At 41.7% G+C, this 25,794-nt stretch overlaps 2 protein-coding genes across 6 annotated transcripts; one reads left to right on the top strand and one right to left on the bottom strand.

Annotated features, from left to right (window-relative positions):
- Positions 1–1,124: 1,124 nt before the first annotated feature.
- On the bottom strand, positions 1,125–21,153 carry LOC118098631 (WD repeat-containing protein 37). Of its 3 annotated transcripts, none has more exons than XM_035142648.2 (15): positions 21,075–21,153; positions 19,350–19,633; positions 16,942–17,038; positions 16,724–16,819; positions 16,105–16,169; positions 15,790–15,873; positions 13,532–13,670; positions 12,358–12,429; positions 12,163–12,207; positions 11,952–12,028; positions 10,685–10,919; positions 10,087–10,228; positions 4,485–4,619; positions 3,893–4,007; positions 1,125–3,801 (listed from the first exon to the last, which is right to left on the bottom strand). In XM_035142648.2, the coding sequence occupies exons 2-15, from the start codon at positions 19,500–19,502 to the stop codon at positions 3,670–3,672; spliced, it is 1,587 nt and encodes a 528-aa protein (XP_034998539.1). In that variant the 5' UTR covers positions 19,503–19,633; positions 21,075–21,153; the 3' UTR covers positions 1,125–3,669. The 3 variants fall into 3 exon arrangements, with proteins under 3 accessions (XP_034998539.1, XP_034998538.1, XP_034998540.1); XM_035142647.2 differs by lacking the exon at positions 21,075–21,153 and adding an exon at positions 20,559–20,746; XM_035142649.2 differs by lacking the exons at positions 15,790–15,873; positions 21,075–21,153 and adding an exon at positions 20,559–20,743.
- idi1 (isopentenyl-diphosphate delta isomerase 1) lies at positions 20,819–25,742 on the top strand. 3 transcript variants are annotated; one of them, XM_047337946.1, is made up of 7 exons: positions 20,819–20,984; positions 22,546–22,747; positions 23,636–23,808; positions 23,891–23,983; positions 24,088–24,218; positions 24,323–24,427; positions 25,069–25,742. In XM_047337946.1, exons 2-7 carry the CDS (start codon positions 22,590–22,592, stop codon positions 25,279–25,281), a joined length of 873 nt encoding a protein of 290 aa, XP_047193902.1. In that variant the 5' UTR covers positions 20,819–20,984; positions 22,546–22,589; the 3' UTR covers positions 25,282–25,742. The 3 variants fall into 3 exon arrangements, with proteins under 3 accessions (XP_047193902.1, XP_047193901.1, XP_034998541.1); XM_047337945.1 differs by having other exon boundaries at positions 20,861–20,984; positions 22,587–22,747; XM_035142650.2 differs by having other exon boundaries at positions 20,883–20,980; positions 22,587–22,747.
- The last annotated feature ends 52 nt before the right edge of the window (positions 25,743–25,794 follow it).

Consider the following 25,794-nt stretch of genomic DNA (forward strand, 5'->3'; position numbering starts at 1 on the left):
CTCCACATCGACCAGAACCATTTTATTTATAATAACTTTTAATATTTCAAAGAAATGTTGTGTTCTTTAAGAAATTGCACTTTTAGCTGAATACAGCTGAACAGCTCTTATGGAGGCTTGTCTGTATCTTTAGTTTTTTTTGCCCTAAACCAAATTTCCTTTGGGATTAATACAATTGCATTGTTTTGTATTGTATTGTATTACCAGCTACAAACGTAAAATCCTATTCAAACATCAATACATGAGAAGTAGACTGTTAAGGCAGTTAAGCAATTTTTATGCAGCAATTACTTTTACTACTTGTGCTACTTCCATTTCTCTGATAAATAATAATTATGCACTTATACTTAAGTACTTTTCAATGCAGAACCTTTACTTGTAAATGAGTATTTCTACTCTCTAGTATTCCTCCTTTACATTAAAGATCTGAATACTTCTTCCATCACTGCAATGCAGTTATTAGCTGAGAAGTTTTACTTATAGTGAACATTACAAGTAGTTTAGCACACATATCCTCATGGTTTACATGATGTAGCTCTTGCTGGAGTAAATATAGAATTAAACATCAGTCTACTTGAACAACTTTAGCCTTCACTCGATATGACAAACTGAAAATCAGCAGAGCACATTCACCTAACACGTCAGAGTAGGGACAGAAAAGGTGTAAATAACAGCAATGGTGGTCGTTTAGCTGCTGTTGTTCATTTCACGTGAGCTTTTCCTGCTCAGTCTTAAGTACCTGCTGTCACAACACCTCATAGGAACCTGGTTCAGGCATTAAAGCGTCAATGGAATAGCAGCTACCTAGAGGTGTCAGCATGTCTACTGTATGTGTGTAGCTGCCATATAGCTTCCTTTATGCCGCAGGACTGTTTAGCAAAGAAACTTCACACTGACAAAAAATATCAAGCGTCTAATCAGCCTATGGTAAAATAACAAAACTCCTGCTGCTCGGCACAAATGTTTGTACACCTCATGCTCCTGCTGCCACTAGGGGTCATTATCCCGAGCCAGCGTTCATTTACATCCCGATGAATAAAGTGTGACTTTCAAAATGATGCATATCTCTTTGAAGTGAATAGGAGACGAGAGAGGGGGTTAATTAAGACGAAGGAGACACGAGAGACTGCAAAAAGGAAATCACACGTTTTTATTGGAAAGTGTCAGAGAGCACGTACCCGTCACAATAAAGTATGCAAAGTAGATCACATAATGAAGTTTGAGGTGAATATGACTCATTACAATGAAGTGAAGTCTATCCACTTTTTTTTTTTACCCTTCCAATCCGACACGCGATAATTTAATGTATCACTCCAAAATCATATTTCCTCCGAGTTAGAATTCATATGTGGGGCGCAAATTATACCTTGCCTTTCTACCTGCAGATTAAAATGACACCGATAGCAGTGGGCGCTGGAGTTCCCTGCATGAAAGAGGAGTGAAAATCCTATCTGCACTGTGCAGCGGAACACAATTAGTTATTCAACAAGCGTTTGGGGAAGTGCATTGATGCTCAGATGGATACGGCTAATGCATACATTTTCAAGGTATTTCTATAACTTTATTACATTTTTAGGTTCATGCTACTTAAAGAAAAAAATCCATTCCAGCTCTATTGTTGGCAGAAAGTTGTGAATAGTGGTCTGAAGCGGCCTACACCGCGTTGTCTTTCCGGGATTTACAGCACTGAAACATCCGAGGATGAAAAAAAAACTACAGCATGACTTCATGTTTAGGATATTGCACATGTGTAACAGGTAAAGTTTCTGTGAATTTCAGGTCAAACATCAAGGAGCTGGGTTATTGCTTCTGCTTCGGGATCAAAACAGACAGAGAGGCTTCATCTACAGCTAACGGTGAGAGAGGTCGTACAAGGCTGAGGGTTCGATGCAAAGTGTCAACACCATAACTTGATATTGACGTTACCGAAGCGCAGAAATGTCCACGAAGCAACAAATTCACTCATTAAAATACACGATACAGCGAGACGGGCTCTGAGTTGGCAATAGGTATTTTATTCAAGAGAGTGGTCTTTAGGAACAGGACTTACTGTATTCATTTCACGTTCAGATTTTGTAACGCTGTCACTTCGAACCCAACACTCAGATCTGCTCTACTTGTGCTTAGATTTCCTGCACTCCAGCTTCGGCTCTTCTCCTCATGCTATTTTTTTTTCATAGTTGTTTGCAAAAGGGTTAGGGTGGAGGGCGGGACACTGGCTTAACCTGTACCGGGACTCTCAAAGAAATAAAGCTAACACACCCACAATGACGGTGGAAAATTTCACTTGTTAACACTCAATTCTATTGGTCAGGGACATTTAACAGACTCAAAAAATACAAGAGAAGACGTTTCTTGGGGGCTCACAAGCAGCAGGAGTGTGGGGAGAAGAGGTGAGAGGCGGGTGGGCAGGAAATCGAAGCACAAGCAGGGGCTGTTTGAGAGCTAACGCAGGGTTTGGAGTGAGAGCCTTAAGTCCTGCTCTCTAACTGAAAGACAACACTCGTGAATAAAAATAGGAAAAACCCTCCGTATGAGGACAGAAAATGAAACTAACTACACTCGCAACCTGTAGCGAATATTTCATTTTGGATGATGACGAACGCATCTCACACCTCTAGAGGATTGTAGAGCAACAACTGTGAAGATGTTTTCCAATGTTCACTTTGCTCTTGACACTTTGCATCATGACAGAAAGGCAGAATTTAAGCAATACTTAATTAAAAAAATGAAAACCTCCTGTAAACATGGAACAAGGCAGAGTTACAGTATACGTTCGAAATATTAAATATATTTATATATAGGCTGGCTGTGAACTGAAAGCATCAAAGGTAATAATAGGCAAAGACACAAATCTCCATCTTTGAAAGAGCAGGTCCCGTGTGGAACATGTTAAGACAACGTGCAGGCGTGGATGTGATGATATGTTTGGCTCCATGATAGGAAATATTCCAAGTTTTGACTAAAAGGATAAAAACGTTATACATCATCTTCAGAAACAAGCAACAACCTGCAACACAGGCCTCAACTTCATATATACACAATGTCTTTAAATCATATTCTACAAACTCTCCTGGGCTCATGACTGTAGTTTATCTACGTGCGAGAGCCTCCATTCAGCAGTAACAGAAAACAGCAGTGACGTGAACAGCAGCCTGTGACTGTGGAGTCAGATTTATAGTTTTTCTTTTCTTACACAGGGAGGGCTCGAGATAAACGGATCAGCCTGTCACGATTCACAATCCATGCTAAACAAAAGGAAGGGCACAAACACACAGAGGAACGTGGCCTCGTGCAAACTCGGAAAATAAGAGTGTCGGAACTGTGTCGTTCTGCACATGTGCACACTGAGAGACAGAATATACCAATCAGGGGAATAATATGCTCTTGTCAATCAGTGTCACATCTGCATCCCCAAAACAAAACAATAATGAAAAACGTATTTCACACCTCACACCTGCGTGAAATGCACAACGACCATGTTTCACAGGGTAAACGCTTTCACCGTACGAGCACGTACGAGGTCCACAGATTACAGTGTTTGTACCACATTATATTTACATGGATAGATTCTGATCGTCTTCTACTTCACTGTGTGTGTTGCTGTAAGTGTGTGCGTGTGTGTGCGTGTGTGTGCATGTGTGTGCGTGTGTGTGCGCGTTAGTGGCATCACTTCTCCTGCAGCAGGGCAGGGATGTTGATGTTCCAGCCGATGGCCTGTCGGTCGAAGCCGCAGGTGAACAGGTTGCACGACTGGTTCTCTTCGTTCCACGCTGTGCAGCACACCATACGCCTGTGACCCTGCACACACACACAGACACACAGAGGTGTAGAATGTTAGTTTTAATGACGTCAACTGACGAGTCAAACACACACGTCCCCCCCTCCTTACCATCCTGTTGCTGCGTGGAAGTCTGGCCAGCCTCACTCCGCTCATGTCGAACAGTCGGACCTGTCGATTGTCATGTGGCAGGGCAATGATCCTCTGGTTGGCGGAGACGCTTATCCTGAAACACCACATCGAGTTCTCTTTTAATATGATTTTGGTTCATTCTTCATAGTAAACTCTTCTCATATCTCCTGTTCCACTGCAGTTGGTTAATTTACAGAAAATATCTCAAGCACAAATTTACTTCGGCACATTTCACTTTATAGTTTGAAACAACTCCATATTCATGATCTGCTGACATTAGCTGCCCCTGGACACTCATGTGTTCCCTGCTGGCATTTAGATAACTACTGACAACGGTACATTTAGACATTTCCAGTACAGCAAATGGTTTATATCCATGTCTGTCCAGACTCATAATATGTGTACTGAAGACTCAAAAGGTATTTCTTAATGTTTTTTGTTTTATTTCTTGTTAACACCTCAGGCTATTGTTGGTGCCGTGTGGAGGCATAAGAAAATTTACTCCTGTCAAAAGCAGATCCACAGGTACAAGGCCCGGCTCTCATCCAGTTACATGTGTCCCTTCACCCACCTGTTCACAGCTGAGTCAGTGCGGATGGTTGCTATGGGTGACCTCATGTTCTTCAGATCCCACACCTTGACAGTGCGGTCGTCACTCCCTGAAACCACGTTGTCGCCCACCGTGAACACCGCCGACGTCACCGTGCTGAAAAACACGGACACACAAAATCAGGGAAAGTTTCTACAAATTTTTTGGTTCAGGAAATTGGTAAAGTTTTGGGAGGAAATAGTGAATGTTTATATATGGCACTATTATCACACACACTCCAAAACCTGAGACAGTGTGCCACAGTGACATGAGCACTGATACTAAATGAACCTGGATGTGTTGGAACATTGTGAGGCTCGGGCATTAAAGTTTGATCCACTTTTTTATAGCAATAGAAGGATTACACACAGAAGAAGCTTTGAGAATATGATGAGTTCAATAATGTTCACACTGCCCCACGTGTTTGAGCTGTCGATACACTGTGAGGCATTTTATCCTGGGACATGAGACTTGACCAAAGTGATCAAAAAAATTAACGATGAGAGGAAAAATAAAGGACTGAAAAATAAGAGACAGATGATTGGACGCATTAGAACATGGATCCAAACCTTTTTCCAAGTCCTATCAGAGGAGCTCAAGTACCCACTGAACCCCTCAAGCATGTTGAATGAATTAAACACTGAATGTTAATTAACACAATTAAATATATATAAGCGGTTATAGTTGTGAATTTCCACCATTCAATATTCAAGAATTATCAGTCGATATTGACAACTATAATGGTAAATGTCACAATATTTTGTATTTAAGTTTAAAGACGGACAGATTCTTGCTCCTGAGTGAAGGTTGTGGGTTCAAATTCTTCTTTAGAAGCAGAGAATGTCAAACACTTGATAAACAGCAAAACATTTAGTAAATCTGTCACCTAGCTTACACAATATATAAGCATTTTATTGATATATAGAATATATATCCAACCTTAGTTGTATTACTACATAGTTTTCTAACACATTCATGTTTTGCAAACAGTAAATGATGTATCATATCCTGCATAAAGCATTAAAAAAAGGAAATTTCCTTTTCCCAATTGCATTTACATTCCCTGTTTGATTTCACCACTATGTTTCTAAAGCATGAACTTGTTATTATGTTGATTTTTCAAAGCCCTTAAATTGTCAACTGCTTGTTTATTGATTAATACGTCTTTTTCTTTATAGTTCCTCCTTTTATTCCCCATCAAAATATCAAATAATGAATTAATTTGCAATTATTTATAGATTCATGCATACATTTGTAAACAAATGTACCTATTAGTTATTAATAAATTAAATGCTTTGTCGCTGTTTGCGTGACACTTGAGATCCTGCATATCATCACCCCCCCCTCCTCTAGCAGCCTTTATCCCGACCAGCTGTGATGCATGGCGCCACACGAGAGCGCTGAGGTCACGTCTAACCGTTACCTCAGTAGACGGCTAACATCAGTCAGTTTATTACTGTGTGTCAGTCGCTCCTCTGAGGGTTTTTCCTCTTCTCACTCACACACACATTTGTACATCTATCTTAGTGAGGACATTCATTGGCATAATGCATTCCCGAGCCCCGTTCCCTAACCTTAACCATCAAAACTAAATGCATAACCCTAACCTAAACCTAATTTTAACCCTAAATCCAAGACATAACCCTGAAACAACCCATAAATAGTGGGTCAGAAAGTGAGGACAGGCCAAAATGTCCTCACTCCGTACATTTTAGGCTCAAAGTGGTCCTCTTAAAGATATCTGTACAAGTACACACACACACACAAAGTAATTTCCATATCTAGATTTTCTTGCCAAAACTGCCTTCTCCCTTAATTCAAACTGACACAGCATTAAGGGCTAATTAAGGGACTGAACTTGGTTCTATTAGAGAAGCTGGGGCTCAGGAAAACCGCTTCATTGTTACAGGCGCCTTCTAACAGTGCAGGGTAACGCCCACCTGGGAATACAAGACGAGGAAAGAGAGAGAGAGTAAGAAAGACAGGAGGTGTGCGAGGTGGGAGGTATGTGTGCAGCGTAATCAGACAAGGTAATTGATTAAAAGGTTGATTAAGGTTAAAGGGTATTTAAAATGGGTGGGGAAGCGGGAGGGGAGTAGTGTTACTTAATGGTGTCTCTGCAGTGTCTCTAAAAGCCAAGGTCAAGACTGGAGACTCAGGGAACCACAGAGGGAGGGAGACACAGAGGGAATCATGGGAAGTACAGATGAAAAACTTGATGTTGCGATTATAGTGACCAAAATGATCGGGATATCAGTATTATCGCGACATTGTTACGATGTCCGAAAGATTTCAAAAAATCCTGATACACAAACTGTGTATCTTTCACCATGTTTTATATTTAAATAATATATGTATTATCAATACAAATAATAATATTAATAATAAAGCCAACAACATATCAACGGTGGCTAAAAATATCAGTGTTTGTTAATTTGTCGACAGAGGATGCAAGCAGCTTCCTGCCATCACTCAGCCTCTACAATGAAAAATATGTAATTATGAAAGAAAAATAAAAAAATTTTTCCCATTTAAAGATGAAAGTATATACAGTATAAACGGTTTGAAACTGCTTTGGCATCATCTTTGAATTCTCATCAATTCTTTTAAAACACAATGAATGACTCCAGGTCTCAGTAGGTTACGACATGGAGATCCCTGATGGTTTGATGCTTTCAACGACTGGTGTATGCATTTCTAAAAATCTCACAATGTAGTCTTTGTTAATCATTCTGGATGAGAGTTAAGCCGAATAACTAAAATGTAAAGGAAACACTTCAGGTGAATAAGAGTAGAGTGCGCTGTTATTTTGCAGTGCTGCAGTTAAACTGACAGCTGCAGAGCACCTGGTAAGTGCTGGTGAAATCCTCCAGAGACAGGCTGTCAAATCTTCGGATGCACACACACACACACACACACACACACACACACACACACACACACATACACACACAGGTTGCATTTATATCAATTGCCTCGGACAGCCGTCGATGAGAGACAAACGTGACATGGCATCCCGTTTGTAGAGTAAGTCCGCCGTCACCTCTCGTTTGCTCTGGGCGGTTTTTGTTAGCTCAAGTGCGCTCGTCATTACTCTGCAATTATGGCGGGGGGAGAGAGGGAGAGAGTGGGGGGTTCGGACAGAGGGTGTGTGCTGCACTTTTAGCTGCCGAGGTTTGCTGTCAGGGAGCGTTAGCAGTAATTGCCAGCGAGGACGGTGGAAGCAAGAGGATGGTCTCCCCCTCTAGCGCTCAACATCTTGTGCCTTTTAAAGCATTCAACACTCTCCTCTCCGCCGCTGTCTCCATTTATGTGACATCATTAGGCCAAATTGGAGATTCAGGGAAATTAGCAAGAGGGACGGCAACAGAGGTTCTGACTAAAACAGAAAAATCGAACAAGTTGGAAAGTAGAAAAAGTTTGTGGGAGAGTAAACTGCTATTGAGGTGGCTGTTGATGCGACCCTTTTAGATCTGGACCCAAACACACACACTGTCACTCACCCACTCATTCCGTCATGTCCTCATCTCTCTATCCACACCTTAATTAATAGTTGATTTATCAACCTGGGTAAGAAAATGGTCAGATTGGCGGAAAAATGTATCTATTTTGGTTAGTGATTCATTCTTATAGCAATCTTTGAGCAAAATGTCAAAGGAAAATTCCTTGCTACAGCTTTCCTTCTACATGTGAATATTTCCAGTTTTTCTGAGTCTCCTATAACAAATACACTGAATCACACTGCATTTTTGAATTTGATCAAACAGAACAAGACATTTGAGGCTCATTTATGATCAACGTTAGATACGTATAGGAAAGTATAGGACAAGTGGGAGGGGAAGAAGGAGACTTTAAGAGTTAGTAAGGAAACTAGAGGAATCTACACTTCAGTTTCACAGTCACTATAATGACGACGGACAAAGACAAAAGCTGATATTGCGCAACTGCTATCGGATATGTAGCTGGTGGCACATCGAACATGCTGACTCGTTTGAAACGGCACCACCAGAGTGATGTCCACTAACATTAGTGTGACAAGGAAAAAACGAGTTCAGTTCAAACCCAGCTCCCCGCGGCATTAAAGCTGCCGCTTACAAATAATTTAGATTGTGTCAAAGCAGTAACATAGGTGTTTTTACAGTAGCGGATATGCGACCGTTCTCTGTTGTTGAGAACGCAGGGTTCAACCACACGCTGAAAGTAATCGAGCCCCGTTACGAAGTTCCAACTCGTCTGCATTTCAGCCAGCAAGTCACACCAGTCCTTTATAAACCTCTGTCCCTAGAGTGAGAGTGTTATACCAGCAGGGCCACCCTCTCTGCAAACAATGTGGTGATAGATCATTTTAATTTTAAAATAATGAAGAATGATAAAAATAAATAAAGTTGATTTTCTACATGCTGCACCTATATGGATATATATTTTTATAGTGTTTATTTTGTTATTTTACTTTTGTAAAATTTACTTAGGTAAGAAAGACACAGCCATAGTCTGCTCAGATAACCAGGGTTGGAATAAGAATAGATAAAAAAAATCAGTCTAATGTTTTCTGTTCCTTGTTTCTACTGGACCTCAAAACCGAGGTACGTACCGAACCGTGATTGTTGTGTATCGTTACAACCCTGATGTCGGCATAGCTGTTTTAGAACATACGACAAGATGGAGAATATGTCCAAGGGATATTTTTCGGAGATTCAGAAACCCTGGCTGCCTGAATTCATATTACTGAAACTGTCATTGGTTCACTGCTGTTCCCGATTGGAAATGCTCAGCTCTAGTGTTGACTGATTATGTCATTCATAAACACAGCATATGGAAGTTAACAAGGTATAACAGTGGGATGTCTTTGGAGGGGGGTCTTTAAAGCACATCAATGGCCATTTGGGAAGGAAATAAGGATGGAGGGATGGGCAGGAGGAGGGCTGTCGTTAACTGTGAAACACTGGTGCCTAATCTCATTACACCAATTGTCTATGGGAGAGAATTAAAGTGGGATCTGCAGGAATTATACATGTTGGGGTCGTACATAATGAGCTCTATGTAATCCCCCACTTGCAATCAAAGGCTTGCAGCCAGCCAGCACACACATGTAGACGTGCACACAAACACACACACACTCTTCCTACACTCTTTATAGAGTGCTGCCATTGAAAGTCACAGACAAGCCTGACAGTCAACGTTTTGAAATGAGCGTCTGCAATTGAGTGTTAACAGCGAGCAAGTGCCAAATTACACAGAGTGGGGGATTAACGCAGAAACGGACAGATAAATGAACAGGAAAGTGAGGGAGGGAGAAAGATGTAGACGGAGAAGGACAAGAAAGCCGTCGAAGTAAGGAGAGGTGCTCTGTAATGAATGAGAGGAGAGTGGAGGATTTGGCTTAGAGCAGTTGGGTCTGTAAATTAACGTGGCACAGTAAAAGGAAAATAACAGAAAGTGATGAGGGGATTTACAGACAAGCGAGATGCTACAGCCCCACCCTGTGGGCATAATGAAGACTGCAGTAACTATTTGTATCAACCAGGAATGAGCAGTGTTAGTGCATGTGCGTGTGTGTGTGTGTGTGTGTGTGTGTCAGACTGACTCGGTGTGTCCCTGGAAGACGTTGACAGAGTGGATGGACGGGTCTCTGAAGTCCCACAGTCTGAAGGTGGTGTCTCTGGATGAGGTGACCACCAGACGCTGGGTAGGGTGGGTACAGCAGTGGGTCAGCTCCTGGTCATGGCCTGCAAACACACACAGTAGTTAGCCATATTACATTTTTTGTGTGGTGTTATGGGGGATTATGTGTGCAACATCAGATGCAGTAACAGGACATTCTGTTTATTCTTAGTTTATACTACGCAAAGCCGCTGGCCGTAGCTTAAGGTTAAGCCTTCATACAGAATAATGGTATCCACCCTCTCATCCAACTCTCAGCAAGAAAAGAAAAAAGCCTTTGTTTGTTGTTTTGTAAAATGTGGAACTACTCCTCATTTGGTGTATTTCCATTTAGCTGTTTTTTTTTATGAATTTTCAATTTGTTAGTAAAAACACCTGAGTGGAAACGCCAACAAATCCGATCAGATCCGTTTCAGACTGACGATAAATAACATAATTTTGTCTTTGCAAACAGAAATGAAATACATGTTGATACCAGGTGTGAACAGGTCCTATGGTGTAGTATCAGCCTGTTTACCTACCAGTGAGTGTGTGGACCAGCTCAGACGTCTCCACCTCATACAGGTTCGCAGCACGATCCCAGGAAGCTGTCACCACTTGTCGGCCTCCAACCAACCAATCGGCTGCGATCACTACACCCTGGTGACTCTTCAGGGTGGCTGTAGCCACCCGGACGGTGGGGACCTCGCACGGGCCCTCTACATCCACCTCTCCCTCCTCTCGGTCTGACGAGTCCTGGTCGTCATCACAAGGAGCCTGTGGAGGGACACACGTCCAGAAAGTGAGTGGTGGATTCGTGAAATTAAATGCAGAATATGGAATTTCAGCCGCTAGGTCATATTTCATTTGATAAGTGACATGAAGACAAGCTCACATTTTCTCAGCTTGTTTCTCTGATAAGCTTAGATCCAGACTGCAATGACTAAAATCCCTAATGTGGTTAAAATACATGTTAAAAACCACCATCATCTAAAAAGTTAAAATCGTTAAAATGTGTTTAAAATAGTTTGAATCTTCAGGCAGACAAACACAACACTGACTAACGCACAAAAGGAAGTTGATGCAACAAACAGGTGACCAAATGAAACCGACCATTACCTTGAAATTACAGTTAAAATTAAATTACAGATTTCTTTAGGTATGAAAATGACTGGCAACTTTTGGGATAATGTGAGAACACAAATCAACAACATATATAAAACACAGGTCTAAGTCTTTACACATTTTAATGCAGAAAGGTTAATTTACCATGAAAATTAAAGTGACCTATTTGTAAATGTACATAATATTCACCTGCATTGTGACGGCCCCTGCCTTATTTAACTTGATGTTGTCTGATGTGATGCAGCAGGTAACTGGTGGGCGGAGAGTCCCGTAGCTGGAAACACCTGGGCTCTGTGTTCCTCCTATAAAAGCCTGTCCTCCTGGCTGAGACTGTCTCTCTCTCTCTCACTCACTAATCTGAACTTCATGAAGTCTTAATTTACTCTTATCCAAACAACATCATCCCAGCAGCACACACAAGCTTCACTCATCAATCCACGCACACTCACTACTGATTTCACTGATAACCACATCTCATTGCTTCCTTAGTTGTGTTTCGTTCATGGTCAGATAATTGCATTTAAATAAAATACTTTTTGTTTGGCTTTCAACCAGCGTCTCCCTCTCTTTTGTCACGGCTTCTGAGCCGGCTCGTGACATGCATCCTTTGGCAGAAATACATCTATCAAATTCCAGGACATTCCAGAAAAAACCCTGAGACGAAAACAGTACAAAGCTACTCACACTGACATCTGGTGGTGGCTGGGGGGCAGGAAGCTGCACCATGTAGCGCCAGATGTGAGCCGTCTGGTCCCCAGAGGCTGTGCAAACAGAAGTGCACATCAACAAACATGCAGCACATTCACATCCACACAGAACTGACGGCTGTAACGCAGCAGAGGCAGGAAAACGTCATGAAGTGCGTCGTCATAAACACACGTGTTCACATACTAACCTGTGATGGCCATCTGCTCTGTGGGGTGGAACTTGATGGAGTTGACTGTGGGTGACAAGTATGAGACAAGTAAATGTCAACCTCAACGACTCATGGGAGCAAATGTTGACAGTAACTTACAGCACATATTGTGATATAGACCTGTTACACAACACTACTTGCTACATATCTTATGTCAACAAAGTTTCTCTTTACCTGATCCAGCATGACCAGCATATCTCAGAAGACATTTCCCAGTCTCTATGCTCCAAAGCAGAGCCGAGTGGTCTGTGAGAGAGCAGGGGGACAACATGAGGCCGTTTTATACATTTCTACAGTAATATAAGCTAATGATGTTGTAATGTGCTGTTTTTACATAGTGGTTCCATTTGGTGAAAAGATTCTAGACCACTTCATGGGGAGATTGTGCACAATTCAGAACAAGAAACAAAAACAGGAAAAAGCAGGAAAAAAACTGAGCTACATGGAAGGGACTAAAATGTCACTCAGAGAGCACACACCTCCACCATGGCTGAACAGTCCCCCTTACGAAACCACAAGAAAATTCACTAGATCCATAAGTATATATTTGGATCTGCACCAAATTACACACACTTTAAAATATCATTCCCCTAAACATGGCTGATCTTTCTTCAAGATCCAGGAATTATTCTCTGAGAACTCATTGTAAATGTTGAAAGAAATCTCACAATGTTAAAAAGGGGCCGGGATCTGCACATATTTAATGGGTTATTTCCTGACCCCTACCACACCCTTCCACCAAGTTTCATGGTAATCCGTCCAGTAGTTTTTGCAGAAACCTGCTAACTAAGAGACAGATAGACAGACATAACCTCCTTGGTGGAAGTAATACATTTTGACAAAAATGAAGATTGTGGTTTTGTCTTTTTGAGAGTTGTCCAACGAATATTATCACAATCAAGACAATTTGTGTGCAAAAGATCCCATCAATCATCTCCTCTGTGCTTTTATTTTTCTCTCATTACATCCAGGCATCAGAATTAATTTGCCAATTATTATTAATTAATCTCCTACAACACAACATAGAAACATGAACTCACAAAAGAAGTTAACATAACCAGCAGGATTATAAGAAACCCCCAGACACTATGTATTAACTGTCTTTGTCTTGTGTCTTTTTGTTACTCAATCTATCAAACCATATGCTTTCCTTTGTAGCCAAAGACAAATGTCCATACAAATAGACAATTAAGATTTTCTTTTTCTATAAAATGTAATAAAAAATGATATGAACACTGCACCTCTAGTCTTGACTAATTATCCCTATTGAAAGCCACTACGCAGCATATAGGCCGTGCAAAACAACAATGCAGTGAATGTAAATAGTCAGTGAAGTGACTGGGTGTACCTGCAGAGGCGGTGCCCAGGACCACCGGCTGGGTCCGAGTGACGCTGAGGTCCCAGATCCCGTCCCGGTGACCCACATACTCCTTGAGCAGCTGACACAAAGCCCGAGACCCCGCGGTGGCTTTGAAACTGGACACAATCTGATCGGGGAGGGAAGAGATGGGTGGGGGGGTGAGACAGAGAGGGACAACAAGAGAGGGGCATGAGTATCAATCCTGGTTAACTTACATGGCTGAACAAAGTTATAGAAAAACAGGTTTATGGGTTGTGTTTGTTAACTGAAATGTTGCTACATGACCATCCCGCAGACTACAAGAAATAGTTCTGTCAGTCGTCACACAGTTTATTGCTGCTCTCTGACAAACAGATGAACAGATAAGACACAGTTTCGGAGGGCCAGTGTCACAGAGGGAGATTAGCGGGTTCGCCGATGTCTTTGGGCTTAACTCGAGTTTTTCTGGCATCATGAAGCTGATTCACTTTTAACTGCAGGTTTATCTCCAAAGGATCAGATCAAAACCTGTCGACAGCCAGACAGCTCTCTGGAAAAATTGAATTATCATTCCTGGCAGTGACAAAATCTTCCGAACAAAGTGAGTTTGCTTTGAGACAAAGGCCTCAAAAGCACAACAAAGATAAGTGTGTTTTCATCCTAGAGGACACACACAAGGATTGTATATACATGAGAGCATGACTCTGCAACTGCCATTAGGTTATAGTTTCAAATTGCACCAAACTGTGTCATTGGAGTATTAATATCAGGACTGCTCATTCGCCAATTCAAGTACCAGTAGATGGAAGCACTGTGCACTTGCACCTGTACAATGAGATGATCTTTTGGTCTGTTTACTTGTCAGAGAGCGATCACAACCTGCACTGTTCATGCTGCTGCAAGCGGACGGCTGACCACTGCAATAAGCTCAGATCACTGCGAGTCGTTAGATGCAGCAGCGAAGCATCTGGTTCACGTGTGTCAGGCTGTGTTAATGTATTCTCTCATTCCGTCTGCTGAGTTTACACTCACATTACATTATACTACCATCTTATTTGTTTACTGTCATTAGAAGACATTGATGAGCAGTGAGCAAAACAGGAGGATTAGCTCATCCCAGCAGTAAACTAAGGATACAGTTAGTGCAGATCATTAGTTTCAGTTCCCTTCAGTCGGAACAGAATTAGTCGGTGGTCATGTTTCTTAGCCAGCTGATGGGTTAGCCGTATATTATGTAGCAGCAAGTTCTGACAGGAGATTAATCTAAGAAGTCCTCCCTTGATCCCATGTATCCTCTGTTTCTGTCTTTTTAATGAGAGGATGACTGTGTCCCACTCTTCATCCAGCTCACACAATGGCTGCATTCACTTTACATTAATATTGTTTATTTGCTTTGAAAAGGACAGCGAGAGAGATTAAAATTATTATTTAGAGTAAACAATGCAGAAAAGATGTGCATTCATGTTGACATTTTATCTAAGACTATGTTTATTTTCTAAATTCAAATTTGATATATTTGGTTGATTTTTATTTTTGATTTATAGCTATTTATAATAAAGATTTCTGGTTAAACTGTAAAATATCAAGTCTCAATTAAATTTGTTTGTCATCATTGCCAGTTTAAAACAATCTATTGCAATATAGCTCTATTACAGACCTCAGCTAAAATCCAATCATCATGATTTTTCTATTTTTATCATTCCCACTACAATTATGTCAAAACTAATTGCAATACGTTTTCTTCTTGCATGCCATTCATCCCTTGATTGGCTACATTAAAAAAAGCTTCATATAAACTGTAAATCATTAAGTTTGGAGGTGCTTACGGCTGGATATTCTTTTTCACTTTTACAGAAGTCAAGGTAGGTTTCCTTTACCCAGTCTCTGTCCTCAGCTACATGAACTGGCAGCTCAGTTTGAGACAGGACAGTTTAGACGTAGCCATCCCTCCTCCTGATAATCAGGTCTAGGATTTGGTAAAAACAGTCCGATATTTTGTAATTGATTAGGCCTCGACTCTACTGGCTAGGAGACTCGGTGATGAATAATTTGACCAATTAGACACTTTCAAAAACAGTATATTTCTCAAAGAAACAATTCACATTTTATAGATTTAACAAATGCAGCCGTTCACCCGAATGACCTCATGCCGGAGTGCAGAGAAGAGATGAGGAGTCAAGGTCAGACTTTAGTTAAAAGAGAGACTCGGCCCACAGCTGCTCTCCCACAATGCTTAGTGAAAACAAACAGAGCATTCAGGAAGTTACCCATGAATCTCCGCCCCACAACTCCCATGTGGCCAAACTGAAGTTGCGAGGTCCGCATATTTTGCCGTGGAAAGTGTACAAGCTCTACATCAGAGTTTAAAAAAACAGAAGAAGACTAAATATGACACAGAGTTTGATTAATTAATGTCCAAACATCTGCATATTGATCCATCATTACATCAGAAATGTAAAAGTTCAACAACAACGGTTTGCCCAAAAACACCATCAATCCCAGCATCTCAGATGTTTACACAGATGATGACATGAATTTTACAGGCTCAGTAGAATGGGTTTAACAAGGCAGGGTTCAGGTACCTTGCTGGTAGAGGCTTTGTAGGTCGTCTTCAGCTTCTGTGACAGTTGACTTGTGCTGTGGCTGGCTGTGTGATAGAGACACAAACAACAGGGGTTCACTGGTGTGCACGACTGTTAACCACTTGTGAAAACTTGTGGCAGCAGAACCATTAGAATGTGACATATGTTATTTTAAGAGTTACCAGTTAAAAAAGGTTTGCTTCAGCCAGTCAGGCTTATTTGCTTGAAATTCTCTTTCGTAAAGGAGATATAAATAGGGTTACCATGGAAATATGTCCCTACAGATTGGCCTGGTCAGGCTATTTTTCAGGTTTAGCTTCCTGTCAGGCTCAACCAGTCCCACAATTAGACTTATCAGTTATCAGTTCCTCTTTACTGCTGCACTCTTTTATTATGTCATAAAGATCATAAATGAACACTATATTGTTTAAAATCCCTACAGGTAACAGCTTCAAATGTTGAAGGAATGCAAGTTTTCGATGTCAGTCACCCAGGCAGAAAATTCCAGTCCTCATGGCAGTGAGATACGTATACATTTATAGAGATATACACATTAATTTGAATGCCACATTTGTTAAACGTATTATGAAGTACAAAGTGTGTGTAAGAAATACTGGACCTTTTGTTTTCAGCGCTCCCTTGGTGGGATCTCCTCCCTCAATTGTTTGTCCATCTCCAGTCAGTCGCTCATTCAGGGAGTCGATTTCCCGGCGTACTGTAATGTTAGCACAGTGACAGGGCATCAGTAAGCAAACACTGCCTGAGCTCTCAAACCATCTGGTTAGTCAATCAACACCCGACGCTCAATACGGGGAGGTAAAACAGTCAGTTACTCACATTCAATGTTTTCGATGTAAAGGTTTTCAAACTCGCGCTCGATTTGGCCAAAAAGTTCGAGAAGATTGTTTCGTAAGGGGAGAGGCAACTTGGAGTCCTGCAAACACAAGCAAGAAAAAGAACACCTTTAGAAAGCTCAGATTAATATTAGCCTAAAAATCCAGTATCACAAAAATAAATTGAGTAATATGTTGTGCTTATAATTCTGAACTTTAACATTATTTTCCAACAATTTCCTAAAATTATATATTCAAGCCTGTAGATGCTGTTGCTGACATGAGCAAGTACAATTTCCCACTGAAAAAAAAGTGTCTCTATATCAATAACAGTATAGATATATAATGTATAATCGCTGTTCAAAGAGAAGTTTAGGTGACTCATAAAATACACAGACAGACAGAAACCCACATAAATCTCTTGTCAAACACATCCTGTATATTTAACCGCCACCAACGGCACTGATGCTCAGCTACACTTTGGAAAACAGAACCATAACCGGCCAACAATCATCTGACTACACACCAGCTGGAGTCCAACCAGTCAAGCTCTACATTTCCACTGACTCACCTCCATGATGAACTCCTGGAAGCACCGTGTTATCAGATGACCACCAGTCTGAAGCAGACTGACATGTAAAGAGATGTAAAAGGCTGCCTTGAACACAATGGACTCAAAAGCCTGCGATTGACAGCTCACCTCGAGAGCTGCATCGAATTTCTACAACCATCTGAAAGATGAGGAAACTGCATATACTTAATCACTCTTTCTTCTGGCACATGCTCAAACCTACAAATTGACCATTCTGTCAGCTCCACTTGTGAACACATTTGTTGAAGAAAAAACAAATACGTCAATTAGCAAACAACGGGCAGTCCTTGTGAATTCAAAGCTGCTTAGTTATGGCCTTTAAACCTCTAGTGCACTATGGTTAATAATGACAGCATTCAAAGTGGGAAAGAAAATGCATTTTGTGTGCGGCTAGTGGGATTGTAAAGCTGTCTGTGTAAGTGGAACTTGTGCTGTGTGTGGCAGGAGGGTGGACAAGGTACATAAACATGGCTCAGCAATGGAAGGGAAAAGGCCTGGTGAAAAGACTAATCAGACCAGGACAAGCAGCCCATATGAAAACTTGATGAGACAACCAGCCAGTGCAAGCTGAGCTCTGGATTTAGAGGCTGATAATTCAAGGACAGGGTCAAGCAGAGAAAGTAAAGTCTAAAGGGCTTCCACGGGCTGGTGAATACAGACAAAAATCAAGCATCACATTAATTATTTACATAATAGTTTAATGTAAAATCTAGATAATGAACATCAGTTGTCCATCAATACGGCCCCAGATCCCAGCACTACACTGCATAAATGTATAAAGGCATCTGCACACTAGAGGATAATCGGGCCGAATTAGGACCCGATTATTTGTACAAACGCTTAAATTGCACATTTATTGAACATATAAAAATACATACCTTTTCTAGTGTTTATAATTGTTATATATTGTTCCCTATTTTTGTATTATGCTTATGAACAAACATACCACAGCAAATCCTTGGAATGCGTAAACCTGGTAACAAACCTCGATTCTGATTCTGAAAACCAAACAGCTCCGAAGACGCAATGATAGAATCGAAACCACTTGACATTCACTCACAAACACTTTATGCATCTTATCTGAGAGATCACTGTCAATGAGGCCAGAGCTTCAGCCAACTCCCAAAAGTTAACAACCGTGGAGTCTTGATCAAACAGACACAGTTTTTTATTATCTTGGCAGCACAGACCTGCCATTTGCAACTGGTTTGCATCAAGAAAATGTTTTTGCAATCAAACAGTGGAGCAGTCTTCCATTTCTGGCAGAACTAAATCAATTGTAGCTCCAATTTAAATGTTTGAGGATGGTTAATCACTAACTTGCTGGTACAAGTTGGCTTCAAAATTCACAGTCGATTCTTTTGTTTCAGCAGAAATAATCAATCACCAACATGCACATCCACACCAGACAGTTAATATACTGTACGTTTAGATGTAAAATCTAAATGACCGCTATCAAACCAAGATTATTCCGTTGCAGCTACTTAAAAAAAACAAACATTTTCAGTAGGAAAAAAAAAACATGTCAACAATAGCATTCAAGCTGAGGATCTTGTAACACCAGGTAAAAAATAAAAGAAATGCTGCTCAACTGGCTGGTACTGTGCTCCCATGACAAAAAAAAACTGCCTAACAACACAAAAGAGTGACAGTCTGATAGTAAATAAAAAGGAATGAGCTTCTGCATGCATATTTAAAAATATGCACAAAATGTTGTGGCTTGGCCTCAACAGACGTTAATACATGCTTAACAAGCTGCATGTGTGTGTGCAAGAGGGAGAGAGAGTAAAAAGGCGTGAGTGTGTGTGCATCTCCCTCACCTGTCCCTCCAGCATGTCTCCTCTTTGGACGCCCTGGGGCCTGTCCTCCGTGCTGTTGGTGCGCCGGATAGACAGACTGTGAGCCTTGCGTTTCTGCTTGGGGTGGCGGGCGGCTGATGCAGAGCCGCTGCTGCTTCCGCCCTCCACCGGCATCCCTCCTACCTGCTGGGTTGCCCTGCCCCCCTTCCCCTCCCCTCACGTCCTACCTGAGAGGCAGGTAAACAAAGGCCAAGCTCGCCGGTTGGGCGGTGGGTGGGTTAGGTCGGCGTGTTGCCACCACCTACCTGCAGGGGAAAAGGAAGTCAAGTCACGCAAAGTAGTAAAACCTAAATATATAGGTTTAGGGTCCTTGCTGGTGCAGCCTTGGCCTCATAGTTGCATAAATCCAGCATTTGAAGATTAAATTTATAGTCATTCAGACCACACACACAAGACAAGTGCACAGTAGAGTGAAATTATGTTGCATCCAGCTCATGGATGCAATTTAAAATAGTATGGGTTCCCAAATTAGGTATAAAAGCTTTTTACAATAATAAATTAATTAATTAATACATACATAAAACTAGATTTAAAAATGGTACAAACAGATGCAGGATATTGCGTGGGAGTGAATTAAATTACATATTGAATAAATACTTAAATATGATCTGAACAGACAAGGGAATTATTGCATATACTGGATGGAATTGCACGTACTAATAAATAGAATATACACCTATACAAACATAGTTTATATTAGTGGACTGTAAACAGAGAGTATATTCTACACATTGGTCTTTCATTGCTGCTTCACATATAAACAGATATGTGCCGCATACTTAGATTCTCAAATGTTATTGACACTTCAATTAAATCTCTTACCCTAAGTACCCTAATATAACTATTGGAATATTAAACATTCTGTCGAATAAAGGTGCGTTTCTTGGTGAACTGTATCCCACCCGAAAAGAGGACAGAGTATTTGGGGGGGGCTATGCAAAGGTCGTGTTATCATCATCGGTAACGTCCTTAGCATCTGGAAGTAGCACCGACTATAGCTTTTTAGCTAATGTTAGCGAAACACTGAGGGAGGCAAATTGACATGCAACAAGACCTACATGGATGTATTGCACATTTTGCCCAAGAACGGCCCGAGAAAAGCAACACGGCAAATTACTATTCGCCGCTTGATCCCACGACTTTCCCCCACAGAGCAGCACCGACACTCACCGCTGTCACTGCCTCTCTGACTTCACCCTCGCCCCGCATGAAGATCTGGAGGCTTGGCTAGCTCTATGCTAACGTGGCTAGCCCCCGCCGAGCAGAGCGGAGCTGGACGAGCGACCCAACGACGATGTGAAATATTAACATGTATTATTCACCACGTTGTGGACGCCCGGCTTCAGTTTAACGACTAGTAAACATTTATATCCAATTTTTCCGACACATCGACGTATTTTTTTTATTTTGCATCACATGACTCCCTTTGAGCCAATGAGCTGCAGCGCCGATGCGGCGGCAGCCAATGGAACGCGGTGACGTCAGAAACAGGCAGTGAAAGCTCGGACGTCATTGTCGAGCTGCTAAAATGTCGCTGTGAGCAGGAAGAGGTGAAAAGAAGCGTATCGGCCAGCGACTCAGCGGAGAAGTGTGTGCGTAAGTGCGTGTGTAAGTGCGTGTGTAAGTGCGTGTGTCGTGGGTCTGTGTGTAGGCAGTGGGTCTGTGTGTGTGTGTCACAGTGCATACTTATGTTCAGCTGTCAGGTCTGGGTGGTGCGGGCTGAGCTGTGGTCTGATGACGTGTTCACTACAAAACCCGGAACTGTGCCTTCTGGACCTGGATCACAAGGTCCCTAACATTGTAGGGGTCATAGTGACAATATGGCCCAATGGAGAGTAAATACATTTATTTTAATGTACCTTTACGTAATTTGAGTATTTCTACTTGACACTGCTTCACAATTCTACGACAATATCCCCCAGAGGGAAATATATACTTTAGTTTAATACATTTACCTGTAGTTTCGGAGTATTTACAAAATCAAAGTCAAGTTAGTCAAAGTCAACTTTATTGTCAGTTCTGCCATATGTTCAGGACATAGACGGAATTGAAATGCCGATTTACTCTGACCCCCGGTGTAAACATATATGTAGACAGAACATATAAGTAAGCAAAAACAGAACATATAAATACACAACATAATAAATACTCAAAACATAGTACACAGTATGACATAGTATGCATTCATAAGGTACACGTGGATAGGATGAGAGTAGTGTAATAGCTTGTAATTTTTAGTTTTAAGCTGTTTGTGCCACTGTCTTCACTAGAAAAAAGCTCTTTCTACTCAGTGGGACCTTCCTGACTAAATAAAGGATAAATGAATAAATCAATGAAAACATAATGTGCTTTTATAATATGCCACTTTGTTATTAACCCGGAAGTGAAGATGCTTTTGTTATAATTTGTCCCCACAGTAAAACGCTGATTATCAGTTGACGCTATTTATATAACCTTCCCAGGGTCCATTTTACTGCATGGAGTACTTTTACCTACTTGCAGCACTTTGCTGATAACACATTCACACTTGTATTTGAAGACTAGAATTGCAGTACTTTTGCAGTATTTAAATTTTTTATATTTTGAAGATGCAATGATTAGTCGAATAATCATTTAGGTGGTCAGTATGATTAATGTGATGGTAAAATCATTTTAATGAAACAAATGTCAATATTTGCTGTTTAAAGCTTCTCAAGCAGGATTTCCATGTTGTTAAACATGATAGTAAACTGGGGTCGTTTGGATTACTGACAAATGTAATCAATCTATTATCTTTGTTACTTTATCTTTTGACGGTCACAGGTGGGCCAAACTAGGAATCAAACTAGAAACCTTTTTTGCTTTGCTTTACAATTGCACCACCATCACCTCCCAACACAAAATTCCTCAAATATGAATATAGTGCAGAGACAATTTGAGGATCTTAAATGAACAATCATAGTAACGGCCCTTAACTGAGGAGAGAGGCTTATGTCTGACAGTATAACGGTCTACAAACAAATCATCACAATAGCCTGTTGGTCAGAAACTACACGTAATGAAACTACAGCTTCTTTTCATGGGAGTTGTAGTTGATGTGTCCTCACGCCCCTGGTGCGATCAGCAGTGCAGAGTCCCGTCCTGATTGACTGAACCCCTCTCCGGTTTTCACCGTCAGCCACGGCGTCGCTCGTTGTGATTGGTTTCCCTCCTCGTCAGGTGATGGTGCGGTCTGTGTGGGCGGTGCTCCGGAGATTGTCCTCCCAGGGACGCGCCGCTGCTGCTTCGCCCAAACCGAACGTACCTGTCTCCGTTAGAGCTGCAGCCTTGAGGAGCGGACCCGGACTCGCAGCCACCATCAGCCGCAGGACGATATCCAGGTGAGCCCGGCCTCTGTGTGCAGCGCTGACCGCCGCTCGGGTCGAGACATGGAGGTCAGAGATCTGTGAGACCCGGAGCTGGGCTGCTATTGATAGCCTGGGGTCCCACATCAACACAAACACTTCTGCCAGACTCCGTTTAAAAATATCTTCAACTGGATGCGGCTTGGTGTGTTGGTTAAAGTTCCCACTTTAAGAACATCAGCTCAGACTCTGAGCCTGCGCTCTTTAATTCGGCTCACCCAACACAAGGAAGGCTGCTCTTATTACTATGGAGTTTGGAGTTTAAGTTGCCAGCTGGACTTGTTTTGACTTGTGGTCAGACAAACCTGGGGACCTATCTTTAACTGCAACATGTTCATATTGTAACTGATTTAATTCATTGTATAGAAGCAAAATTTGTAATCATCGTTAATTTAATTTAATTATTTTTTATTTATGGATCTATTTTTTAGATCTAAATATTTGTTTAACTTATTTAATAATGATACAAATACATATGCGGTTATGATATTTGTGTTCATTTCTAAGTATATGTTTTTAAATAATAGTATTGAAAAATAAGCTATAAATGAATATTGTATTTGTACTTTGGCAACACGTGTGAATGCCATGCCAATAATGCTTATTAACATTGAACTGTTAATAGTAGACAGATCAGAGTTTCTTTTTTTAAAGTAAGCACATGGTCAGAGAAGCCATAACACAGCATAAAATCTGTTTGGATTAGTTTGTAAACTTTTGCCTGAACGTTCATTTTTGTACAGGGTCACACAGCGGTCACACAGGGCCTGCTGAGTTCAGAAGGTCATTTTTAAAAAGTGCACAGCTCCTGTTCTGATCTGAAAACCCTGTTGTCTTCCTGCTCCCCGTCGCTCTGCTCTGCAGTGAGGTGAGACACCTGCAGGCTGCAGTCAAGATGCCTGAGATCACCACGGATCACCTGGATGAGAAGCAGGTGCAGCTGCTGGCTGAGAAGTGCATCCTCATCGACGAGGACGACCGCAAGATCGGAGCCGATACCAAGAAGAACTGCCACCTCAACTCCAACATTGATAAAGGTGTGTGTCCTCCATGATGCAACGTTTTTTTAGCCCATGTTAGATCTGTACTGGTGGTAATCAGTGTCTTTTGTTTTACCAGGTTTATTACACAGAGCTTTCAGTGTCTTCATCTTCAACAGTGAAGAGAAACTGCTCTTACAACAGCGGTCTGACGCCAAAATCACCTTTCCAGGTCAGCAGCACAACATTAAACCTCCTATGTTGACACACACAAGTAGTCCCAGCATTACTAGGAGTTCAACCATGTCCTGTGTCTTTGTGTGTGTGTGTTTTCAGGCTGCTTCACAAACACATGCTGCAGTCATCCCTTACACACAGACAGCGAGGTGGAAGAGAAAGATGCTATTGGAGTGAGGAGAGCTGCTCAGAGGAGACTCAAAGCTGAACTGGGTATTCCCATGGATCAGGTAATATACTGTGTGGGTGTGGTTGTATGCAAGTCCCGGCTTCCGCATTGGATGGAAGAGGATTATGGAGAGCTGTAGTGAACGTCTGATCTCCCGTGCCTCAGGTGACACCAGAAGAAATGACCTATCTAACAAGAATCCACTACAAGGCCCAGTCAGACGGTGTTTGGGGAGAACATGAGATCGACTACATCCTCTTCATGCAGAAGGTGACACTGCGACATCTACTGGTTTTAGACTTCAGTTACATAAGGACATGTGACGTATCAAGCCCCTGTTGGTGTTTCTTTTTCACCCACTTCCAAGACTGTGACTCTATTTCCTGTCCACGTGGCCACAAATGAAACATCTGCAAGTTCAATTTGAACAACACAAAGCCTCTACAAATGCATTTGTATGAATATATAAAGTGATAGAAAGTAAGATCAGCAGTCAAGCTACTTTCTGAGCTCGACTGCTGCATCGCTGAATTATTTCTGACCCTACCCACTTTCCAAGGCACTCAAACTAGGTCTATTTCCAATGCATCTGAAAAACCACGAGAACACTAACTGATGATAGGACAGTGACACTGAAACCTAAAGGAAAAGTGAACCGGTTTAGTGCAGTCAGTTACAGAGGGACTGTTCATGAGCTGTGGGAAGTCAGTTTTCTCAGATGTGACATGCTCCATATTGAGCGTTGAATGCAACACGATCCAATCAAATGTGTTTTATATACGATTCAATTGTGAACCCCAAGAGCTGCAGTATAACAGCAGATATCGGTCATGTTGTCATTGATCCTTGAAAAGTTAGTTGACACATCTTTGCCCTGACTCAGTGTCTTTTGATTTCTTGTCTCTATGAAGGATGTGGATTTGAGTCCAGACCCCAACGAGATCCAAACCCACTGCTACGTGAGCAAGGAGGAGCTGAAGGAGATGCTGAACAAGGCCAAGCGCAAGGAGCTGTTGATCACGCCCTGGTTCAGCCTCATCGCTGAGACCTTCCTCTTCCAGTGGTGGGACAACCTGCACAGCCTCAAACAGTTCATGGATCACGACAACATCCACCGCATGTAACGCACACAGCCGGGGTCAGGCTCTACCGGAGGGATTCCAGTCCGCAGCTGACGCACGAGCACAGACCTCTGACCTTCAGATGTCAGAAAATAACATCACAGACTACTTTGTGTTAGGGTGGTAGCAGCACGTGTAGGGTTCTTGGACTAGAAGAGGAGGCAGAGGATGTTTAGCCTTGTAAAACTAGTAGAGGACGTGGTTTATAGTAGGTTTGTAGCTCTGAGGTGCGTTCATCAGCACATTAGAGGTGATGTCAGTAGAGCAGGTCTCTTTTGTCTTTAGTAAAGAAGAAGGTCTGTCAGGTAATGGATTCTTATCAGGAGTCACAGACTGAACAGACGACACCTAACATCAGATATCAAGTGCCTGAGTACAGGTCGTTAGAATGAGGTGAACAGTCACAACATGTAACACTCTGTATCTTTGTACTCCTTTTACACAATAAAATAAGATTGTGGTCAGTGGCAGTAGATGACTGTAATTCTGCATCACACAGCATTTTCACAATGCTCA

Source organism: Hippoglossus stenolepis, chromosome 19, assembly GCF_022539355.2.
Source record: "Hippoglossus stenolepis isolate QCI-W04-F060 chromosome 19, HSTE1.2, whole genome shotgun sequence".
Classification (NCBI taxonomy): Eukaryota; Metazoa; Chordata; class Actinopteri; order Pleuronectiformes; family Pleuronectidae; genus Hippoglossus; species Hippoglossus stenolepis.